This window comes from Ichthyophthirius multifiliis (genome assembly GCF_000220395.1).
Source record: "Ichthyophthirius multifiliis unplaced genomic scaffold scaff_1120509250956, whole genome shotgun sequence".
NCBI classification, from domain to species: domain Eukaryota; phylum Ciliophora; class Oligohymenophorea; order Hymenostomatida; genus Ichthyophthirius; species Ichthyophthirius multifiliis.
Genome location: NW_004086341.1, coordinates 211 through 22,468, shown reverse-complemented (window position 1 = coordinate 22,468; position 22,258 = coordinate 211). Strand labels below are relative to the sequence as shown.

The following is a 22,258-nucleotide window of genomic DNA, read 5'->3' as shown; positions in this document are numbered from 1 at the left end:
GAATTAGAATAATAGTAATCTTATAGTTTTTACCATAATACAGACTAAAATTATAAAAATTAAGATTTTTTCTCATTATAAATTGATTTGGAAAAATTATTAACAGAAAAAGAAATACAAAGTGATATTGAAATTAATAATGAAATATATTAATAATTTAAGAATTTATAATAATATTAATAAGATCATGAACAAGAAATTAATAAACTAGAATAATGCTTTAAATAATAAAATGCTTAAATAATATAATAAAAAAAAGAAAAAAAAATATAAAATAATAAACAAAAGATACATTTGTAAAAAAACAAAGAAAATCTTTTAATTTCTAACTTTTAATTAATAAAAATGATTTTTCTTTAAATAAAATAATAAAACATATTTAAGAAAAATTAAGTTCTCTTTAAGAATTTCTTAATAAAAATAATGAAGAATTATAAATAAAATATCATTGGAATAAACTAGAATAATATAATTATTTTTAGTTCTTTTTTAATAACTTATATCTTATTATTGATGAAAACTAAAAAAATAGATCTGAATAAAAAATATTTGTAAAAATGAGTGAATTTATTAGAACTAAAAATCCTAATTAATGTAGATCTCATCATTAAAAATATTTATAAACATGTATTAAATATTTAAAAAAGAAGTAATGATACTAATAAATATATATTAAATAATTTTTTTGATTACTTGTACATTAAAATATATAAAATTTATATATTATATATTAAATATATATTTTATTTTATTTCTTTAAATTAATGTATATTATTATTTATATTAATATTAATAAATGTCTTAAATTTTTAATTATCTTTCATTTTATTTATTTTATAATTTTTTTTATTTTTTTTTATTTTTTATTAAAGTAATTATTTTTTATTTATTTTTTTAAATATACAAACTTTATAATAAAATAAAAATTGATTTCAAGTTTTAATTTAATATGCTAATTATTGTTTTAAATTAAATTTAATTATGTAATGTATATATAATTATTTTAAATTAATATATTATAACAACTATTATAATATTTATTAAATTATTTTCTTATATATTATTTAATAATATTTTTATTTATTATAACTAAAATTTAAAATTTAATATATAAAAAAAATTTAAATAATAAATTTTTATATCTTATATATATTTATTTTATTATTATATAAAATATTTTTTATTTAAAAGTTTATTTTAAATACAAGCATATAATCATTACAAAAAATGTATATTATATTAATAAATAACTAATATTATTTTTTTAAAATATATATATATATATAATTTTTTTTTTTTATATATTTATTATTTTTTATATTTTCGTTTTTAAGAAAATCCGTTTTTGACATTTTATAAAGAAATAATTTTTACGTTTCTTGTTATATATGTATTTTTTTGTTAATAAAATAAAATATTAAATAAGAAAAATAATCTAAATATTAATTGTTTATATATATATATATATATTTAAAATTAAAAAATATAATTAAAAGAAAAAAAAAAATATAAGAAAAGGAAAATAATAAATGATAAAATACGTAATATTTTAAATTTTAATTATATAAGCATATACAACATAATCATAAAGAACTATATTTTAGTTATAATAAGTAAAAATAAAATAAAAAAATATACCATAATTTTTATATTTAAATAAAATAAAGCTTGATAAAACAGCTTTTGGGAAAAAGTTATTCGACACAATATAACTTTAATTATCGGATACAAATGTAGTAGATTAAACATTAAATTTGTTAAATAATTTAAAAGACTAAGCAACACGCGAACAAGAAGATGATACTGCTCATAATGATGAAATATAACATAATTGTAGTATTGAATTGAAAAATTTAGAAGACCAAATATAAACTGCATAGTTAAAATCTGAAGAATTATTATAGGAAATATTCGTAAAAAGTTAAGTTAGAGACTAGAAAAGTTTATAATTTTCCGAATATAATGAATAATATAAAGAATTATTAAAAAATAAGGAACGTTTATAAAAAGAATTAATTGTAATAGAATAAAACTGGTCAAACATTTAGGATGATTATGAAAAAGCTTCATATACTATAATGAGGGCTAAGGAAGTTATTCATGGAGAATTTAGAAAAGATCAATCTTTTATGTAAATCCCAGAAAAGAACTTAATTTAAGTTTCAAGACATTTTAATAATATAGCAGAAAATCATAAATTCAATAAGAAATCTTTAAATGGAATTTTTAAGGTATTATCTTAGATTTCATCTTCTGCTCCTATATAGGCTGATCCTTTGGCAGTATAAAAAATATTGGATATTTGTGATTAAATAATGGAAAAATTAGGAGAATCTTTAGAATAGGAAAAAAGAGTTTATAATTTAGAAAAAAAAAATAATTTAGATAGTTAAGAATTAACTTAACATCATTCAGATGATTTGAAAAGAAATCTTCTTGAAGTTGAAAGGGATATTGGGTTACTTAATTAGGCTATTAATTAAGCTTAAAGTGATAAAGATTTCTAAGATAGAATTATTAAAGATTCTAGTGAATAAAAATAATTAAGATAGGCTCTTTGCCATGATTAATAATTATAATATGAAGAAAGAAGCAAAACAAGGTATTTTTTATATTTATTATTTGTTTATTTATAATATTTATTTATTTTATTAGAAACGAAGAATTAAAGATTATAATTTAAATACTTGATATTCTTAAAGAATAAGAAAGTAGTTTAAAGAGATTTATTAATTCTAGATAATGAAGAGAAAAAAAAAAAATATGATTACTTTATGGAATTTTTTTTTATTTTTTTTTTTTTTTTATTTTTTTTTTTTTTTTATAAAAAAAAGAGATTAAAAATAAATATATAAGTTTAAAATATTTTATATATTTTATTTTATTTTATTTTTTTATTAAAAATATATAAATTAATTTAATATAAGATATATATATATATATATATTTTTAGCTATTATTTTAATTTTTAATATAATTTTTTTTTTTATAAATAAAAAAAAAAAGAAAAAGTTATAAATTATATATATTTATTTTATTATATATATTATTTAATATCTTATAAATTTTAATTAATAAATAAAAAAAAATCTATATAATTAATATATTTATTTCTCAAATTATATCTTTATTTATTTTTTCTTAATTATTTTGTCATCAATTATCATTAAGTTAGATTTTCATAAATTTCCTAATTAAAAAATAATATATAATACAATCTATAAATTTATTATATTTTACACATGATCAAGTAATTTTTGAATTTAAGGAACGTTTTTAGAAATGAACTTTTCATATAAATATTAAGATCCCTTTTTATTATTATTATTTTATAAAAACATAAAAATATAATTCGTTTATATATACATTATATTCATCATGATAAAACCATAATATAACTAATGTTCTTACTAACCAATATCCAGGTATCCTTTTAATTTAAATTATAAAAAATATAAAATAGCATATTTATTTTTTTATTACAATGGGATGAAACATAAATAACTTTCTACAAATAATAACATTCCAATATAAGTCCAAACACTTAACCATTTTTGTAAGTCTTCTTATTTGTTTTAGAAAGCTAATACTACCTAATATGTTGGGTAGATATATTAAATATATAAAGATGCAATACATAATAAAGTGCAAAGACAGCACAACATTTTTTTTATATTTTATTTTATTTATTTTATATTAAAAAAGGATTTATTTATTGCATAAGAAAATAAACAATATTTATATAAAATTTATAATAAGAAAAATAAAATAAATATAAAATAATATATATTATTTTGATAATAAATACTTAATTTAATTTAATTTTTTTATTAAAAAAATATTTATTATTGATAATAGATTTTTTCCTTTAAACAAAATATTTATATTTTTTTCTATATTATTTTGAAATAAATTAATTTTTGTATTGAATAATGATATTATATATAATTTTTTAAATATAAAAAATAAATAAAAAAAAATACTAACTTTTTTTAAAAAAATATATAAATAAAAAATAATAATAATAAAATTTAAAAAATTAACTCAACAAAAAATTAAAAATTAAACATAATTTTTTTAAAAAAATACTATTTTTTATAAAATATATATATATATATATATATATATATATATATATTTATTTAAATTATTTAAACTTGTAAATTACATCCTAAATAATCTATAGAAATAATAAAATAAAAAATAAGATAAAATGAACATCTTTGAAGTCAAAAAGCCTTTAATAGATCGATTTTATAATGCATTAAGCAATTTATTTTTATTAATGTTTTTAAAAGACAATGAGCGAAATCGTACTCGCGGATATTATGTAGCATTAGTATGTTTATATTTTATATAAATAAGTGGATTTATGTGTTCATTAACTGGGAAACAAATAAAAGATTAATATTTTTAATATTTATTTAATTTTTTTGAGTATTCTAGATTAACTCCTTTATTAAAAAGTATAAATAATTAATATATTCCTATTTTGATTTTGACTGCAATTTTAATTTATGAAATTTATATTATTTATATTATTTTGATATTGAGCAATGCCAATATTAAAGATGATTGTGATACTATAAAAAAAAAAGATTCCTAGATTGGGAGCCTTTAGATTTTTTTCGAACATTAAAAATGGATTTATTGTTTGATTAAATTTGATTTTATTTTTGGAGCGTATTTTTGCTCTTCTAGTGAAGGACCTGTTGTTAGTAGTAGATGTGAAAAAAACATTGTTTTTTATGGAGATGGAATACTTTATAGGTCTATTTATGTATTATTTTCGGGGTTTCTTTTACTTAGTTCAACTATTATTATTTTGGTTATTGTACTTGTATATCATAATCCTGAATTTAATGCAGTAAATTAATTAAAATCTAGATATTCTAGTCTTAAAACATTTGAGCCTTTATTAGAAATTTTATTAGTTTTGAGCTCTTATTTAGAAAATGTGAATATTGTTTTTATATTAGCACATACTTTTGGGTTTTTTTTAATTATTGAATATTTTATGCATTTTCCTTTAGTTGATAAAAATATAAGGTATATATTAATTATGTTTAAATTAATATTAATATTTTATAAAAAAAAATATTATAATTATATATTATATTTATTTTATTTTATTTTTTAAAAAAAGTGATATATATGGATGGCTTATTTCAGTTTATGAAGTTTTTATATCTCTTTTTCTTTTAAGGGAAAGTAGTAATGTTTTAAATGATTAAAATTATGTTATTATTTTTTTAATTTTAATTGTAATTGTTTATGGATTTTTTAAAACTATTTGGAATAACAAGTTTATATTTGCAATGACTATAAACCCTAATTAATTAGGAGGTTAAAATATATAAAATATAAGCAAAATTATATCTATAATATAGATTATCCTTATTCAACATGTCTTTATCTTGAAAAATTAAGTGAATTATATGAACTTAATTATACATAATCTAATTCTAAATTATTACTTTTTGGATCATTGTAGTTACATAAAAATTGTTGTAATATAAATGAATGTCCTTGTAAAAATGAAAAATTAAATAGTTAAGCAGGAGAAGAGAAATAAACTATTTCAGGAGGAATGGTTATTGATTTAGGTAAAGATATTAAAATAAAAGGTGTAGATTTTTCAAGAATTTGTTAAAATGAAAAATTATTTGAAAAATGGTTTATGTCTTTTATTGATTATTAATTTGAAACACTAATAGCTCATTTAATTAAAAAAAATGAAGAAACAATGGTTTAAGTAAAAATTAATATAAAAAAATATATAAATATATAAATATATAAATATATAAATATATAAATATATAAATATATAAATATATAAATATATAAATATATAATTAATTAAAGGAAGTTTGCCTCAGATATTGGTTTTTTCTAATTAAATTTAAGAAAAATTAAATTAAAGCTTTATACTAAAATAAAGTTATGACAACTTTAATAAAAAATAAAAATACATTTTTTTCTACTGTTGAAAGAAGTCTTACTAATTTAATAGAAAATAGATTAAAGGAAAGAGATAAAGCATATAGTTATTCTTATAATTAAAAAGATAGGAGCAACGTTTTATTATATAATATAAAATATTTATTTAAAATTTTAATAATATATTTAGGCTTTTAATAATATAAAATTTGAAAAAATGGTTCTATCTGAATCAAGTAAAGACGTCCTTAAGAAATTTCTTGGAAATTTAATTAAATAAAAAATTGAGTTAATAGAAAAAATGATTAAAGGTTATACTTCTATTAATATTATGAAATCTGATATTATTAATTTATTAGAAAAAGTTAATTAATAATTTATTCTATTTTATTATAAAAAATAATGATAAAAAAAGATTACTAATGTAGAAAACGGTATGTAATAAATGATACAAGAACATAACGAAAATATTTATTTTATGAAAATGTATGCTTTAATAAAATCTTTTATTGTTTTCGATCCAATAACTACCCGAAAAATAGAAAATGACTTATAAGATTTATATAATAAAGATAAAACTGTTGATTCTAATACTATTACTTCTTTAACTGTATTATCAGGAAATGTAGGAAGTGTGATTGCAAGCTTTAAAAGCGAAAAAGACTCTGGTATAATTCTTAAATATAGTGAAAGAATTCCTTAAATATTTGGTTATCAAAGAGGCGAATTTCAATTAAAAGTTTTTTTTTATATTCTATTATTAATTATATATATATAAAAAAGAACAAAGTAGTTGATTTAATACCTGATTGTATAGCTGTTTTACATGACTCGTTTTTATAAAGACTTATATAAACTGGAATTGCAAAAACTGTGAGAAGCTATAGGACTATGTTTGCAAAAAATAGCAATGGATTTATTTTCCTTTGTAAGCTTTTTATTAACTATTATTTCCTAATATAAGAAGATTTTGTATTTTCAGCCATGATTATTAAAGTCTAAACTTAAAGCCATTTTATTATACTTAATGATTCAGGATATATAGAAGATTTGTCTTAAGGATTTGTAGAAATTATGGGGGCAACAGGTATTGATATATCTTATTTGAAATAATGCCATATAGGTTTATATTTAAATTTTAATTTAATTAAAAAAAAAAAGGAATTTTTATACCATAATTTTTGGATTTTATCGAAAATTATAATCCTAAAGAAGATTATGCTTTTTTAAAATTTAGAACTGATTTTCCTTAAGGTATTTATTAAAAATATATATATATATATATATATATATATATATATATATTTATATATATATATATCTATAGATATTAACAATTTCGTTACTTAATTTTTGAATCATCATAAGAGCTTTTATAAAAAATGGAATGTTGATAGAAATACTTGGAAAATAAATTTAAATACTTTTATTAAAGGTAGAAGGGCTAATTGTTAAAGCTTTGAATCTGTAATAAATATTAAAATTGAAGAATTTGAAGGTATAAAATAAACTGTGAGGCTGTTTATTGTAGAAGTTGAAAAACTACTCCCTTGGGATGAAGTTAATATGTCTTTGAGTATGAGTAGTAGAAATACAAACAAAAGTTAAAAAAAAAAGGAAGAAGAAGCATTAAATTCATAATAAAACTATCTATAATCTTAAGATTTTTAATAAAGTTAAGACTTTTAAAATTATATATTACCACAACCTTCTACAATTAGAGATGAAAATGGAGAAATAAAAAATGTTCCTAATGAAAACATACATACAAATGTGAATTTGCAAACTAATTATTTACTAACTACATAAACAGATGATGATAATAAACTTTTTACAAAAGAATAATTTTAAAATATGTAAAAAATAAACGAGAAATAAGGAATAAAAAATAATGAAAAAACCCTCTAAAATTAAACACCATTATAAGAAGAAAACGAGCTTAAAAATGAAGAAAAATAATCAATGTTTAAAAGCCAATATTATAAAATATCTGAATAACAAGAGTAATTTAATCATGATAACTAAGATGATAAATCTAGTGATGAAATATAAGAAAAAGAATAATAAAAAAGGATTGAATTAGATTCTAATGAAAACAATATATAGAATTAAAATGATAATGTAAAAGTATTAAATTAATAAAACAATTAGCATATATATCAGTAATCTTAATCAAATAGTATTAATAGTAGTGAAACATCTATAATAAAATAAATTGTTTTTAGTTCAGAAAATTTATAGACTCCACTTTTTTTAAATATTCTATATTCAGTTTTTTTTTTTTAGTTTATTGTATTTATTGGAGTCGTTATTATTCTCACTATTACTATATCTTAATCTTTTACGGACTATACTGCATCTATGAATGAAATGGGAAGATGCGCTAAATTATTAGTTCCGATTTCTTAGGCTTTAATTACTTCGGATTTTTTGGTTCTATATAATATGTAAGTGCTATAATAGTATGATTAAACACCTATATTTAAAAATTTCATGATAGATCATGCAAAAGATGGGTATTAGGATTTTGTTTATGCAATATTTAGTTTTTTAAATAAATCTGTAATATATAATTATTAGAATAATTTTTTCGATTATCAACTCGAAGCTTAAATTAAAAGTGATAATAAATAATAATATATAAATTTACCGTTTACTGAATTTCTAAAAAAAGCTGGAGAAAGTCTTTATTAATTGACTCTAACGTAAACACATAATATAATAGATAATTAAAATACATAGAGATTTTTATTAACTAATAATATCAAATAAATGTATACTTTAATACATACAACTGAAATGGAAATTTCAAAAGATTTAGATACTCTAAAATAATCAATTATAGATACGAATATTATAAGTGTAATTTAGCTATATTATTAATAACATTATCTTTTGGATTTATATATCCATCATATAAAACAATGAAATTTAATACAGAAAGAATACTTGTAGTAATTGCAAGAATGACAGATGATGAAGCAGAAAATATAGTGGTAAATAAATTATTTTATAATTAATTCAATATAAAATAATTAATTAATTATAAATAAATATTTATATATTAATATATATAAATATATATAATATATATATTATATATATATATTTATATATTATATTTAATATATTTTTATATATATACAATTTTCTTTAGATAGGTTTATAGTTTATCATTCAATAGTTGAATTCTATTAATGATGATTATTTACATATTGATTTTAGTAATTATAATAATAGAGAAGAATAAATCAATTAATCTAATTAGGGATAGTAAAAGAAGAGCAAAAAACAAAGAAAAAATAATTATTTAGCTGAAAGAATTGGTAATCTTTAAATTAATTTTAACACGTTTTTCTACATTCTAATGTTTTTATGTTTACTTTCTACAGGTTTTTTTTTATCAGTTTTTGGTTTTATGCAATAGTTTCCTAATACTTTTGGACCTCCTTAAGAAAGATATAGGAAATATTTAGAGTCATCTTTATAGTTATCTACTTTGTTTAGCACTCATAATGTAATTCTGTTAAATTAATATTTTACTTTAATAAATAATGGTGTATCTATTATATAGGAAAATAAATAATAAGGTTTAAATTTTTTAAATAGTTCTTTTATTAATTTTAAAAGAAAGAATTAAAAAATTTAAGAGATGATCTTTTACTCATTACATCATAGTTTTTTACTTTTGATTATATTGATATTTCTTTAGAAGGTTCAGGAGAAAGTTTTAAATAGATTATTTATGAAATAAATACTGGAAATACATGTGATTAAAAATATTTTAGGTAATAACATCGAGATATTTGTATTGAGAATCTATAGGGATTATTTAAAAGGTAATATAAAAAAAAAGCTTATAATTTATATAAATAATAATATATTAATTAAAAAAAAATTAAATTACAATTAAACTTAAAATACACATAAAAAAAAAAAAAATTATAAAAATATGTATATATATATATATATATATATAATATATAAATATATTAATTTATTATATTTATTTTAAAATAATTTTAATTTATTTATTTTATTTAAAAATATATTTATTTATATACTATTGTCATTTATAATTTTTTTTGTATTTTATATTTTTAATTTTAATTAAATTTTTTTTTTTAGAGGTTTAACTAATTGTATTAAAACTATTTTAAATACTGTTTCTATTTAAATTATAACAGATAATAATATATTAGCATATTAAAAATTAATTTAATCTTAAGAATATTAATAAGTGATAGTTTAATATTAAATGATTTTGCATATTCTCAAGAGTATGATAGAATTGTTTGAAAGTGAAAATATAAGAATAAAAGATACTTTTTTGTTAATTTTGTAGTACATTTTAATTTTTGGGTGCTTTGTATATGTTATTGCTTTCTTTTTGATTATTTTTTTTTGTTTAAGAAAACTTAAAAAAGACTATTTGCTTATAAAAAGAGCTATATAACTTATTCCTTTTAAAAGACTATTAGAAGGTATTTTTTTTTAATTTATATTTTTTTCATTTTTTAAATAGATTAAATGACTTTGTTTTTATTAAAAAAAATTCTATTAATTTGAAAGTAATTTATGTTTAAAATCAAAAAATAATACTTAAATATTAATTGAATTTTATTTTAGAATTTAACATTTATAATAAAAATATAAAAATATGTATTTATTAATTTTAAAAAAATTATGTATTAATATTATTTTATAATAAAAGTTAAATTAGTTTAATTTTTATAATTTATTTATAGAAATTTGCATAAAAAATTATATATTTTCTAATATTAAAAAAAAAAAATATTTTATTAATTTAATTAAATTATATATATAATATTTTATTTCTATTCTATAATTTTTAATTATGTATTTTTATATAAATAAATAATTAATTTAAAAAAAAAATATAATAAATATATAAATGTTAATAAAAATAAAAAAAAAAATATTTAAAACTTATAAAAATAAAAAAAAAATAATAATAATTATAAATTTAAAATATTTAAAAAAACTAATTCTTTTACAAAAAAATATATAACATATATAATTACACAAACAAAATTGTTTAACAAAAATAAAAATATTAAATAATACATTTATATAAAATATATATATAAATATATTTATATTTATATTTATATTTATATTTATATTTATATTTATATTAATTATTTTTTAACTTTTTTTAATTTATATTTTTTCTTATTATATTTATTAATTTTTTTAAAAGATATTTATTTTATAATTATTTATTCTTTATATATTTTATTAAATATATTTTTTTTTTCTTTTTAAATTATATTTTTTTTTCATTCATCCATAATATTTATTTTTATTTAATTATATCTATCATTTCTTTTTTTAATATTTTATTTTTCTATTTTATTGAAAAATTAATTAAAAAAAATTATATTTATTTTTATATTTAATATATTATTAATATATTTTTATTTTATATATATTTTAAGCCTATAATTTTTATCCTCAAATAAAATTTTATTTAAAAAAATCAAATAAAAAATCATATAATTACTAATTTAAAAAAATAAAAAATGAATAAAAATATTTTCTCTTTTAAGTTTATTTATAATATAGACTTTTTTCGTTTTTATTGGCTGTTTAAACTCGCTTAATCATATTTTTCTGTTTTTTATTTGATATTATAAAAAAAAAATTAAATAAGATTGGTATATACAATTTCTTATTAATCTTTATAACTATACTATTATTTTTATTTTTAAATAATATAATTATTTTTTATTTAAAATAAATTCCAAAGATTTACTTATTCATATATATTAATTTTATTGTATACAAATAAAAAAATAAATATAGGGGAAGAATTAAAATGCTTTTTTATAAAAATATTAAATCATAATAATTTTTCTTTATATATTAAAAAAAAATATATAAACTTATATAATATATTCTTTTATTGCATTTTATATTCCTTATTAGTTAATATTAATTTAAATCAAAATATATGGATTTAAAATACATTTCTATAATATATTATATTTTCAATATACTCATATCAAGACAATAAGAAATCTATTATGAGTATTTTTTTTTATTCAAAAATAAACTTAAATTAAAAATAATAAAGAAGATTAATAATAAAGCTTATATATAAATATAAAAATGTATAAAAACAGTAATTTTTTTATTAATAGATTAAATATAATTTAGTTAAATTAAAAAAGGATGTATTAATAAATAATTATACTGTATTTTTTTTATTTTTTAAAAAAGGAAGTGACTAATATGTTTTTTATAAAAGATAATCTAATTTTTTATTTAGGTTTAGGGTATTTATGAGTATATTTTCCCGGATTTATGAATTTATAAAAAAAGAAATAGGAATATATAAAATTATAAATAATTGAAATCTTTTGGTATTTTTATTACTTCGAAAGAGTAAATATAAATTAAAGTTTATTTATGTATATTATTTTATTTATTTTAATTATTGCTTATTGTATTATATATTTTTCATTATTGTCATAAAGACAAGGTTTTAATATAATAGAGTAATATATATGAATTTAAATACATAAAAAATTAAGGATTAGATATTTATTTAGTCATAATTTGCCAAAAAGAAGGTATTAAAGGATTTTATATGGAATTAAAAGCTGATATGATAAGGATTTTAAATGCAATTGCTATTACTATTATTTTTAATGGATAATATAAATAAAATCTAGAAAATATGTATGATTCTTAATTATAATAAGAACAATAATTATTTAATTGATTTATATTTATAAAAAAAAAATGATAAAATTTTTAATAATAAAAATATTTTTTTCAACAAGTTTATATTTCCTATTCTAATATTCTTAATGCATTTTAAAGTAATTGAAAATCTGGATTTATACAATTTAGAAATTCAGGTTCTTCTATAAATCCTAAATTTAGTAAGCTTTCTCTTCCACCAAAGCATTCACAAACTCTTTATTAAAAAGCTTTGTTTTCAAGCTTTATTTTTCTATATTTATCTTCTGTGGGATTATTAACAATATTATCTTTTATATTAAATTTAAAAAAACAATTCTATATATAATAATGTATTTATATTTATATATAAAAAATATAATATGCATATTTAATAAAAAAAAAAAAATATATATTATAAAAATTAGTACTTATATAAACTTATATTGTTTTTAAACAAATAGAAGCCTTATCTAAAAATAGATTTCGTGGCTATGCAATTTTAATTTATTTTAATGCAATTTCAAATTTTTCAATTTAAGTAGGTTCTTTTTTTTCAGATTATGCAGGTTTAGATAAAGTATCAAACTTTAAAAATATATATATAAATAAATATATATAAATAAATATATATAAATATATATATATATTTATATATACTATATATATAATCTTTTTAAAATTTATATATTTTATACTTTTTTTCCAAATCTTTCTTCTTTATCTCTTTTTAATTATTCAAGTATTCTTTATTTTTCTATCATGTCTTATTCTTTTTATTTTTTTGCTTACAAAGCTTCTTGTTTTTGTTTCATTTCTTGAATTTCCCTTTATGCATTTCCCATGAGTTTATTAGATTTAATTCTATTTCTTTCTCTTTCAATTTAATCCTATTATTCTCTTTTTACTCTTTCTTGTCTTAATTTTTCCTATAGTTCTCTTGCTTTTTATTTGGCTTCTTATTCTGTTAATTTTGGTTTATTTTCTTATTATTAAATGCTAACTAAAAGTTCTTCTTCGAAATCTTTATTTTCCTTATTTTATTCTAATTTTTATTGAAAAAAAAAAAAAAAAAAAATATTTACCAATCCAATCTAAAGCAGATTCTATAGATTTTTATTAAGTCATAAATAATGCTTTTTCTGCTATATTTTTTGTGTATCCTAATTCTTATACTTATTTAGATAAATTCTAGTCTACAAATTATGATACTGATACCCATTATTCTTATGGTTATTATGTTTCTGGTTGTTTTTATTATGTTTCAATCTATTAATTTTCTGTATTTTCTTTATTATCTTCCTGTTTGCTTTTTTCATTTTGTGCTTCTTCTAGTGACATTTTTATAGCGAGATCATCATAGTATTTGTCTAACCATTCGATGTTCTTTTATATTTCGTGTGTGTTTGTGGCTTGAATTGCCTTTCTTGCTATTTCTTCTTCATGACCCATTGATATTAGTTGTGAGATAGCTTCTTCCATTTTTTTTTTTTTTTACTTTTTTTCTTTTAATAATAAAAAAGATTTTTAATTCCTTTTTTTTTTTTTTTATTGTGTATATTTATTTATTTTATAATGAATAAATTTTGTTTTAAATATTTTTTTTTTATTACTTTTTAATATATTTTTGAAAGAAATAGAAAATTATTAAATAATTTTTATAAATATAAAATTAAAATAAAAATTTAAATCAAGAAAAAATAAATTTTTAATATATATATATATATGTATATATTTTCTTTTTTTTTTAAAAAAAAAAATGTTATTACTGTTTTTTTCCATTTAAAATAATTCTTAAATTTTTTAAAAAATACAATAACACTAATAAAGTATAAAATTATAATTTACAATATGTTAGACACATAAATTAATTTCAAAAATTATAAATTTCATAATTTGTTAGATATAAATTTGTTTAAGATTAAAATAAAATAAAAAAAGAAATTGTAAAAATTTAAAATATATGTTATTTAATATATAAATATATATATACTTTTAAAAAAAAATTATTATATATAATAAAAAAAAATATATTAATCGCAAAAATAAAAAATATGGGATATCAAAAAATAAGTAAAGAAAAAGCAGAATAAAAAAAGCTAAATGTATAACTAGAAAAATAAACAAATCTAAAAAATTAAAATAAGGAAATTAATATTAATAATATTTAAGAATTTTATTAAAAAAAAATAAACTCATAAGATATAAGATTAACTTTAAAATCTTATTTATTGAAAGTTTTGGATATTATTCTTAATGATAATGATTAATAATAATTATATTTATTAGATATAAGAAGATAATTAAAAAAAGTAAACGCTTCTTCATTTAAGCATTTATCTCCTTTTATAAAATTACTCAATGAGTTTTATTAATTAGCAGTAGATAAATAAATTTCACATTTTTAAGAAAGCGATTCTTATTTAAATTAAAGCATGCAAATTAATAATATTGATAATATTAATAATAATACAGAAAGAGAAGTGTTTGAAAGAATTTATTAAAGAGAAAGTTTTTTTTCAGAAAATAATCAATTTGACAATAATGTTAATAGTACTTATTATATATTATAAGATAGACAGAATACGAATTATTTAAATAATTTTCAAGAATGATGTTTTTTAAATATAAAATATTTAATGTATATTCTAATTTCATTATTTTTAAAATATAAATATATAAATAAAAATAGATATATATATATAAATATATATATATATATATATATATATATATATATATATATTATATATATATTTATATTTACGTTTTTTATTTTATTTTCAAAAAAAATATTTGAATATATATAAAATATTATTACTTAACATTCTTATTATTTTTATATAATAAAATTATATATATATATTTTTTTTTATATATATTTATATACATATATAATTTCTAATTAAAATATTATATTATAATGGATGAATACAACGATTTATTTGAAAATGCAATTAAATTAAAAACTTCAGAATCATAAAAAAAGCGTAAATATTTCGAAAGTCTTCCTTAATTTATAAAGCATACTATATTTTATTACGAAAAATATGCCTATGTTATTTATTAGCTTCCAATTTAGAGATATTTTGTATCTGATCTTTTAAAATAAGCTGGAAACTAAAAATTTTAACAATAGAAATATGCTGAAGCTTCATAATATTATGAATAAGCAATAACTATATTTCGATATATAAAAAATAATAAGCAGAATTGGAAAAACTAAGGATTTAGTGACGAAGATCTTGAATTTATAGATGATAATGGTAAATCAGAGAAAGAAAAAAAGATGATAAAAAATTTAAAAGTGATTATTTATTAAAATATTTGTCTAACTTATTTAAAATAAACACATTTAAAAGTTTAATATTTAAAAGATGCGGAAAAGGCTTGTTTTGAGGCTTTAAAAATTGATTGTAAAAGTTCAAAAGGTTACTATTTGCTGGCTAAAACTAATTTAATTAATGAAGATTATGAAAATGCTATAAAAAATTATTAAAAAGCCCTCGAATTAAATAATAATAATTAAGTTATTTTATAAGAATTAATTAAATGTTAAAATATATAGACGAAAATTAAGATGGATGAGAAAATTTTCGTTTAGAATATTTTTTAATAAGATAAAGACGGAAAAAATAGAGTTTTTTTAGATTTTTTACTGAAGGAAAATCTAGAAAAATTATTCGAAATTAATAATTAAATTTAAGTTGTTTATATAAGTTTTTTTTTTTTTTAAAAAAAAAAAAAAAAAAAAAATTATAAAAGGTGCATAAAGATATTTAAAATTTGAATATTTTTATATAAAAATAAGAAAAAAATGAAAAAAAAAATGAACTTTATAAATAATTAATAAAGCTTTAAAAAATAGATATAAATAAACCGTGCAAAAAATTGGTTTAAATAGCAAATTAATATTAGGTAAATATTTAAAGTAAGGAAATCAGGAAATAAATAAGAAACATATAAGAAAAATAAATGAATGAGTTAAAAATATAATTAGTATATGAGGAAAAAGGGAAAAACTAATAATAATAAAAAGAATAATAATAATAAGAATAATAATAATCATAAAATATAGTAATAAATAATTATATAAATAGTTATGTTAATAATGTAAATTAAGTAAATAATTATTATGTAAATTCTAATAATAATGAATAATAATAAAAAAAATCAAGAAACATTAACCAATAGAACAAAAGTTAATAAAAAGAAAAAAATGAAAGCAGTACAAACCTAAAATTAAATAGTTAAATTGTTGCTTTAATTATTTTCATTTTAATTCTTTCTTAATTATTAAATTTATTAATTGATTATTTTTCATGAAAAAAAAAAAAAAAAAAAAAAAAAGAATAAAACGAAAAAAAAAAAAAAAAAAAAAAAAATTATAAAAAAAAAAAAAAAAAATATTTATATATATATTATATATTATTATTATATTTTTCAATCCCAATATTTAATTAAACCATCCCACCCACAAGTTGCTACTTTAGATTATTCAATAGGATGCCATCTAACATCTATACAAACCCCATCATGTGCCTAAATAACTCTATAGTTTTTACAAGTTTTCCAATCCCAGAAAAAAGCCCTTCCCTCAGCATCACCTGAAGCTAAAAATTATCCATCTGGTGAAAAGTCTATTCCTATAGCATATCCTAATGAAGAATGTCCTTAGAAGACTTTCTTTCTATTTAATCTAAAATTTCCTCCTTTAGTATCATATATTTATACCTATCATTTTTTATTTTAAATAAAAAGTAAAAAATTTCTATACTTTATTATCAGAACATTAACCAGCAAAAAACTTCTCTTAAGGGTGAATAACTGTATTAGTAATAGCCCTCATATCCGGTTCTGCAAGATGCTTGATGACTACAGGAATACCAAACTCCCATAAAAAGACTTTCTTATCATCTGAACTTGATACAAATTTTCTTCCTGCATCTATAAATGTGACTGTGTTTACAGCTCCTAAATGTTCGTCATATACTTAGGTCCTATTTCCACTTCGGACATCATATTAGGAGATTTTTTTATTAGAAGAAGCTAAAAGAAATGCATGTTATTTACTTTATTCGGGATTAAATCTGGCTTAATATGGGAATTTTTTTATATTAAAAGTCTTTATTGCCTTTCCGGTTTCAGTATCCCAATAAATCACATTCTTATCATATGAACAAGATAAGAAATGTAAACCATCATTTGTAAATTCAATATCTCTTACTGCTTAATTATGTCCCATATATGTTCTTACACATTTCTTATTATTTATTACATCCCATAATTTTACCTTTTAATAGTTAATTTTTTTTTTAATTAAAATAAAAGATGATTATAATTAATTTTTTTTGTTAATTAAAGGAAACAAGAAATTTTAAAAAGTAATATATCATATAAATAATTTTTTTTGTTTTACTGTAGTATCTAAAGATGCAGATAATAATAAATGACCAAATTTGGGAAAAAATCTTATCGCTTAAACTCCTTTTGTATGACCAGTCCAACAATGAACTTATTTTTTGGGAATATAACACATATGTTCTCTTTATTTTAAATCTACGGGTGGATGGACGAAACTTCTACCTTTATAATCATAGAATGGAATAGCGTCATGGAATATAGATGTTGCATCATTCTTTTTTTCTTTTTTTTTTTTTTATATTTTTTTATTTTACTTTGTTTTTTTAGGCTTTTTTGGTTTTTTTAGAATCTTCGTTATCTTCAGTTTCGGAATTTTCCTTTTCTTTATTTCTTTATTATTCTTCTTTTTGTTTTTTATTTTCTATTTCTTTAGTCTCTAATTTAAGTTTCTCTTCTTGGGTTAATTCGGGTTGTTTTATAACTTCTCCTTCATAATTTGCCCAAGGTCCTTAGTAATTTCCGTTTGTAACAGTTCCTGATTTGAATCTTTTTTTCTTTAAATCCTTGCTTCTTACTTTTTCTTCTTTTGATTAAGAAACAAAAACTCCCTAATTATCTAAATGGGTTGGATCAATGGATTATCCATGGAAGATTTTTTAAGCTAATTCTGGAAATTTGGAATCATTTACAATTAAACGGTTTTCTTCTGTTGTAGGATCATATGCATATCCTCTATTTTTAAAATTATAAAATTGCTGGTCAAAACTATAACTATTTATATGACATATGTCTACTTTTCCAGATGTATGATGAGGTCGGGTTAATTATTATTCTATTTATTTTAATTCTTGGAGTTATTTATTTTTTAATTGGTTTTGCTCTTCTTAGAGTTTAAGGGTACTTACGTCTGGGTTTATTTTCTATTTATGGTTTTATTTATTAATTTCGGATTCGGATTCACTATTGCTGTAATCAACAAACATGTTTATTTTTTGTGTCTAATATATAATTTTTTAAAGATTATTTATATATATTTTTTTTATATATTTAACAAAATAAAAACTAAGGTATATAATTTTTTTTTTTTTTTTCAAATCAATTTATTAAATATAATTTTTTTTATATTAAACTATAATAGATTATTAGATAATAATGAAAAAAAAAAAAAAAAAAGTACCAATAAATAAAATCTCATTCAGAATAATTCATATTATCAACTACAGGCTTGATATCTTAAATGGGATGACTTTCGAAGATTTCAATAACTTATTTAACAATACTAACTTCTTCAGAACTAAATAAAATAAAATATGTATATAATATATATGTATATATAATTACAGATTTTCCAATTCTTTAGATAAATTATTAATGGAATCATTGCAAGCATTGAAAGTACTTTCTAGTCTTTCTTATAAAATACGTAAATCTTCAGAAATGACTTCTTTATCATGAGTAGCTTAGTTATGATTAGATTATAAGTTTGATATTTCGGAAGTGATTTTAAGGATATTAGCATGAGCATTATCTCTTTATAATTCGAAGTTTTATTTTTTTTCACTGACTTCGTTTTGTCTCTATTTTTCTGAATTTTCCAAAAATTATAATGTTTCAATTTAATGAGCTAATAAATCGTCAATTATAGTAATAACAGTATTAACTTTAACTTAATCAGCTAAAATATCAACGTTTTGGGACATATTCATTAAAATATTGAAGATCTATTTATTAGATGGGGATAAAATTTTGGAAAAACTGGTATGATGAGCTTTTAATTCAGCTAAGACATTTCCTGATTTTTAAAGGAAAGTTCCTCTTTATAATTAAGAAATTAATCTTCTTGCTTCTTTTAAGGCTTCGGCCATATTGTTAATATGATCTCTTTATAATTCATAAGCGTGTTTTCCTTCACTGTCTTATTCTAATAATTCTCTTAATAATTATACGGCACGGGATTCTGAGTCTTTTTCTGATTATAATTCTTCTTTTTTTTCAGATAATTGACTTTGTAAAGTAGGAATTTAGATGTTTAGGGCTTCTAATTTTTCTTTTTTGGATTCTAATTGTTCTTTTAAAGAGTCTAATTCAGTCTTACACCAGTCTTATTTGGCTTAGAGATCATCTGAGGTCTATTCGAATTATTTTCTTAAGGTTTCGTCGAGTTCGTGGAGTAATTAGAGGATTCTGTTAACGATGTTATCAGTATTTTTGGAAGAAAGTTCTAATTAGATGGCGGTGAAAACGTTTTTACCGAAACGGCTTTTGGATAACTTTTTTTTTTGAAATATTTAAATAGTAAATCGTTTTATTTGTTTACTTATTATATAATGTTCTTAGTTATGATTCTTTTTTCAACAACCATAGTGGCGTTTACTATTAATAAAATTAAAGATAAAGCAATTAATACTTTCATTTTTATTATATTTATTGTATTTATTTTTTATTATTTCTTTTTTAATAATTATTATTATTTTCTCTTAATTATAATTTTTATTTTGTTTTAAAAAAGTATTAATTTTCAAAATTGTTTTTAGTTTTTTATAAAAAATATTAATCGTTTTTAACATTATTTTTTATTCGTTTTAAAAATTAGGATTTTTTTAAAAAACGAAAGTTTTTTTGTTAAATAGATTGATATATATTTATTTTAATTTTTCTTAAATTTAATTATGTAAATTTTAAAAAGAAAATATATAATTTAATTTAACAAAAATATATATAAATATATATTAATTAAAATAATTATTTTTATATAATATATTATTTATTATATATATATATATATATATATTTATATATATATATTTTTTTTTAAAATATATAATTATATCATATTATCATATTATATAGCATTATTAGATTTATGTATAAATTTTTTTCATTTTTTTTTTTTTTTTTATTTTGTTATTTTTTTTTTATATTTTTTTGTCTATATTTTATATTTCACATTGAATTAAATTTTATCTGAGTTTCTATCAACCATTATAATATTTTTTTTATTTTAAAGAAATTTTATTATTTTTTTATAAATTTTTTTCTTTTAATTTTATAATAATTATATATAATTTTATATATAAATTAGTTATTTTTATTTTTATATTTTTTTTTTCGAAAATAATTAATTTAATATACTTACTTATATATAAAATGATTTTTTTTTTATGATTTTTGTTATTAATTCAATTATATTTTTCTAAATAATATATAATTATCAATTTTGTAATTATTCTTATTAAATATATCTTATATATAATATTTAAATAGTTTAAATTACATAATTGAATATTTAATAAATAAAAATATTTAAATATTCAATATTATTTTATAAAATTATAAATCTGAGAATCTTAAAAATTATTTAATCAATTTATTGTTAAATATATATTCGATAAAAATTAAATTTTTATTAATATAAATTTTTTATTTTTTAAATAAAAATTCTATTATTTCAAATATTTTAATAAAATAATAATATATTGTAATCTTTTTTTTTACATTTAATCATATAAAATTTTAAAATAATAAAAAAGTTTAATTTTTCTTATTTTAGATTAGATATTAATAAAAATATTTAATTATATTAATTTATAATTAAATAAAAAATATATATTTATAAAAAAATGTTTTTTTGATAATAAATATTATCTATATTTTTATTTATATTAATTAAAAATAATAAAATCAAAAATAAAAATAAATTATAATTATAATTATGAGTTTTTCTAATCAATTATGGGATAAATTTGAATATTTATTGAAATTATAATCTGAAAATATAAATATATTTGAAGATTTAATAGAAATTTTAGAAGAAAGGGCGAATGCAGAATAAACATATGCAAAAACAATGGAAAAAATAACATTATAAATATAAAAAATTATAAACAGGAAAATCGCAGTAAATAATAAATACAAAAAATAAAATAGTTTTTTTATAAAAAAAATATAAAAAGAACATTTTACACAATATTAGGTGGTTTTAAAACAAACATTATGAATAGAAGTGAATAATCACGTAATTTAAGTGAATAAATATAAACAGAAATAACAGTAAAATATAGGAAAATATTAAATGAGTAAAAAACTTTATTAAAAAAATTCGCATAAGAAGGTTATTAATAAGAAAAAGAAATGAAAAGTGCATAAGATGTTTTAGAAAAAGTATATGTATATTATTATATAAATAAATTAACAAAAAAAGGCATGGTAAAAAGTATAAAAAAAACAGAAGAGTTAGAAAATT

At 16.6% G+C, this 22,258-nt stretch overlaps 5 protein-coding genes across 5 annotated transcripts, besides 50 other annotated features; 2 read left to right on the top strand and 3 right to left on the bottom strand. All coding sequences in view use genetic code 6, as the record gives it.

The window, feature by feature from the left end:
• Window positions 1-214: 214 nt before the first annotated feature.
• Window positions 215-246: a microsatellite.
• Window positions 247-705: 459 nt separating this feature from the next.
• Window positions 706-747: a microsatellite.
• Window positions 748-823: 76 nt separating this feature from the next.
• Window positions 824-865: a microsatellite.
• A 168-nt stretch (window positions 866-1,033) lies between these two features.
• Window positions 1,034-1,087: a microsatellite.
• Window positions 1,088-1,280: 193 nt separating this feature from the next.
• Window positions 1,281-1,321: a microsatellite.
• Window positions 1,281-1,331: a microsatellite.
• Window positions 1,332-1,478: 147 nt separating this feature from the next.
• Window positions 1,479-1,523: a microsatellite.
• A 140-nt stretch (window positions 1,524-1,663) lies between these two features.
• Window positions 1,664-2,742, top strand: IMG5_118680 (hypothetical protein). Its single transcript, XM_004034481.1, has 2 exons — window positions 1,664-2,602; window positions 2,656-2,742. Exon 1 carries the CDS (start codon window positions 2,101-2,103, stop codon window positions 2,422-2,424), a length of 324 nt encoding a protein of 107 aa, XP_004034529.1. The 5' UTR covers window positions 1,664-2,100; the 3' UTR covers window positions 2,425-2,602; window positions 2,656-2,742.
• Window positions 2,743-2,780: 38 nt separating this feature from the next.
• Window positions 2,781-2,823: a microsatellite.
• Window positions 2,781-2,825: a microsatellite.
• A 193-nt stretch (window positions 2,826-3,018) lies between these two features.
• Window positions 3,019-3,052: a microsatellite.
• Window positions 3,021-3,077: a microsatellite.
• Window positions 3,053-3,665, bottom strand: IMG5_118670 (TB2 HVA22 family protein, putative; the record flags this gene model as incomplete). The annotated part of the gene is made up of 4 exons (XM_004034480.1): window positions 3,053-3,190; window positions 3,241-3,311; window positions 3,367-3,430; window positions 3,484-3,665. 4 exons carry the CDS (start codon window positions 3,663-3,665, stop codon window positions 3,157-3,159), a joined length of 351 nt encoding a protein of 116 aa, XP_004034528.1. The 3' UTR covers window positions 3,053-3,156.
• Window positions 3,666-4,102: 437 nt separating this feature from the next.
• Window positions 4,103-4,138: a microsatellite.
• Window positions 4,139-5,590: 1,452 nt separating this feature from the next.
• On the top strand, window positions 5,591-10,474 carry IMG5_118660 (hypothetical protein; the record flags this gene model as incomplete). Its single annotated transcript, XM_004034479.1, has 13 exons — window positions 5,591-5,755; window positions 5,866-6,078; window positions 6,131-6,304; window positions 6,356-6,679; window positions 6,724-7,063; window positions 7,102-7,194; window positions 7,268-7,525; window positions 8,881-8,936; window positions 9,098-9,530; window positions 9,575-9,779; window positions 10,069-10,082; window positions 10,414-10,424; window positions 10,466-10,474. 13 exons carry the CDS (start codon window positions 5,591-5,593, stop codon window positions 10,472-10,474), a joined length of 2,295 nt encoding a protein of 764 aa, XP_004034527.1.
• Window positions 5,774-5,855: a microsatellite.
• Window positions 7,208-7,271: a microsatellite.
• Window positions 8,953-8,990: a microsatellite.
• Window positions 8,979-9,084: a microsatellite.
• Window positions 8,983-9,084: a microsatellite.
• Window positions 8,994-9,062: a microsatellite.
• Window positions 8,994-9,084: a microsatellite.
• Window positions 9,891-9,933: a microsatellite.
• Window positions 9,912-10,000: a microsatellite.
• Window positions 9,926-10,000: a microsatellite.
• Window positions 10,475-10,593: 119 nt separating the features above from the next.
• Window positions 10,594-10,636: a microsatellite.
• A 192-nt stretch (window positions 10,637-10,828) lies between these two features.
• Window positions 10,829-10,910: a microsatellite.
• A 101-nt stretch (window positions 10,911-11,011) lies between these two features.
• Window positions 11,012-11,063: a microsatellite.
• Window positions 11,053-11,100: a microsatellite.
• Window positions 11,056-11,133: a microsatellite.
• Window positions 11,081-11,188: a microsatellite.
• Window positions 11,189-11,340: 152 nt separating this feature from the next.
• Window positions 11,341-11,397: a microsatellite.
• Window positions 11,349-11,401: a microsatellite.
• Window positions 11,402-12,368: 967 nt separating this feature from the next.
• Window positions 12,369-12,424: a microsatellite.
• A 320-nt stretch (window positions 12,425-12,744) lies between these two features.
• Window positions 12,745-14,133, bottom strand: IMG5_118650 (hypothetical protein; the record flags this gene model as incomplete). Its single annotated transcript, XM_004034478.1, has 4 exons — window positions 12,745-12,962; window positions 13,083-13,239; window positions 13,350-13,696; window positions 13,737-14,133. 4 exons carry the CDS (start codon window positions 14,131-14,133, stop codon window positions 12,745-12,747), a joined length of 1,119 nt encoding a protein of 372 aa, XP_004034526.1.
• Window positions 13,243-13,321: a microsatellite.
• Window positions 13,248-13,321: a microsatellite.
• A 497-nt stretch (window positions 14,134-14,630) lies between the features above and the next one.
• Window positions 14,631-14,687: a microsatellite.
• Window positions 14,688-15,319: 632 nt separating this feature from the next.
• Window positions 15,320-15,414: a microsatellite.
• Window positions 15,415-16,674: 1,260 nt separating this feature from the next.
• Window positions 16,675-16,740: a microsatellite.
• Window positions 16,676-16,717: a microsatellite.
• Window positions 16,741-16,976: 236 nt separating the features above from the next.
• Window positions 16,977-17,058: a microsatellite.
• Window positions 17,016-17,066: a microsatellite.
• Window positions 17,067-17,094: 28 nt separating this feature from the next.
• IMG5_118640 (hypothetical protein) lies at window positions 17,095-20,428 on the bottom strand (the record flags this gene model as incomplete). Its single annotated transcript, XM_004034477.1, has 7 exons — window positions 17,095-17,385; window positions 17,429-17,944; window positions 18,071-18,289; window positions 18,330-19,013; window positions 19,237-19,309; window positions 19,357-20,285; window positions 20,333-20,428. The coding sequence occupies 7 exons, from the start codon at window positions 20,426-20,428 to the stop codon at window positions 17,095-17,097; spliced, it is 2,808 nt and encodes a 935-aa protein (XP_004034525.1).
• Window positions 18,291-18,340: a microsatellite.
• A 27-nt stretch (window positions 20,429-20,455) lies between the features above and the next one.
• Window positions 20,456-20,519: a microsatellite.
• Window positions 20,502-20,604: a microsatellite.
• A 123-nt stretch (window positions 20,605-20,727) lies between these two features.
• Window positions 20,728-20,864: a microsatellite.
• Window positions 20,740-20,821: a microsatellite.
• Window positions 20,763-20,822: a microsatellite.
• Window positions 20,765-20,820: a microsatellite.
• Window positions 20,771-20,864: a microsatellite.
• A 23-nt stretch (window positions 20,865-20,887) lies between these two features.
• Window positions 20,888-20,942: a microsatellite.
• Window positions 20,888-20,953: a microsatellite.
• Window positions 20,897-20,941: a microsatellite.
• Window positions 20,954-22,258: the final 1,305 nt, after the last annotated feature.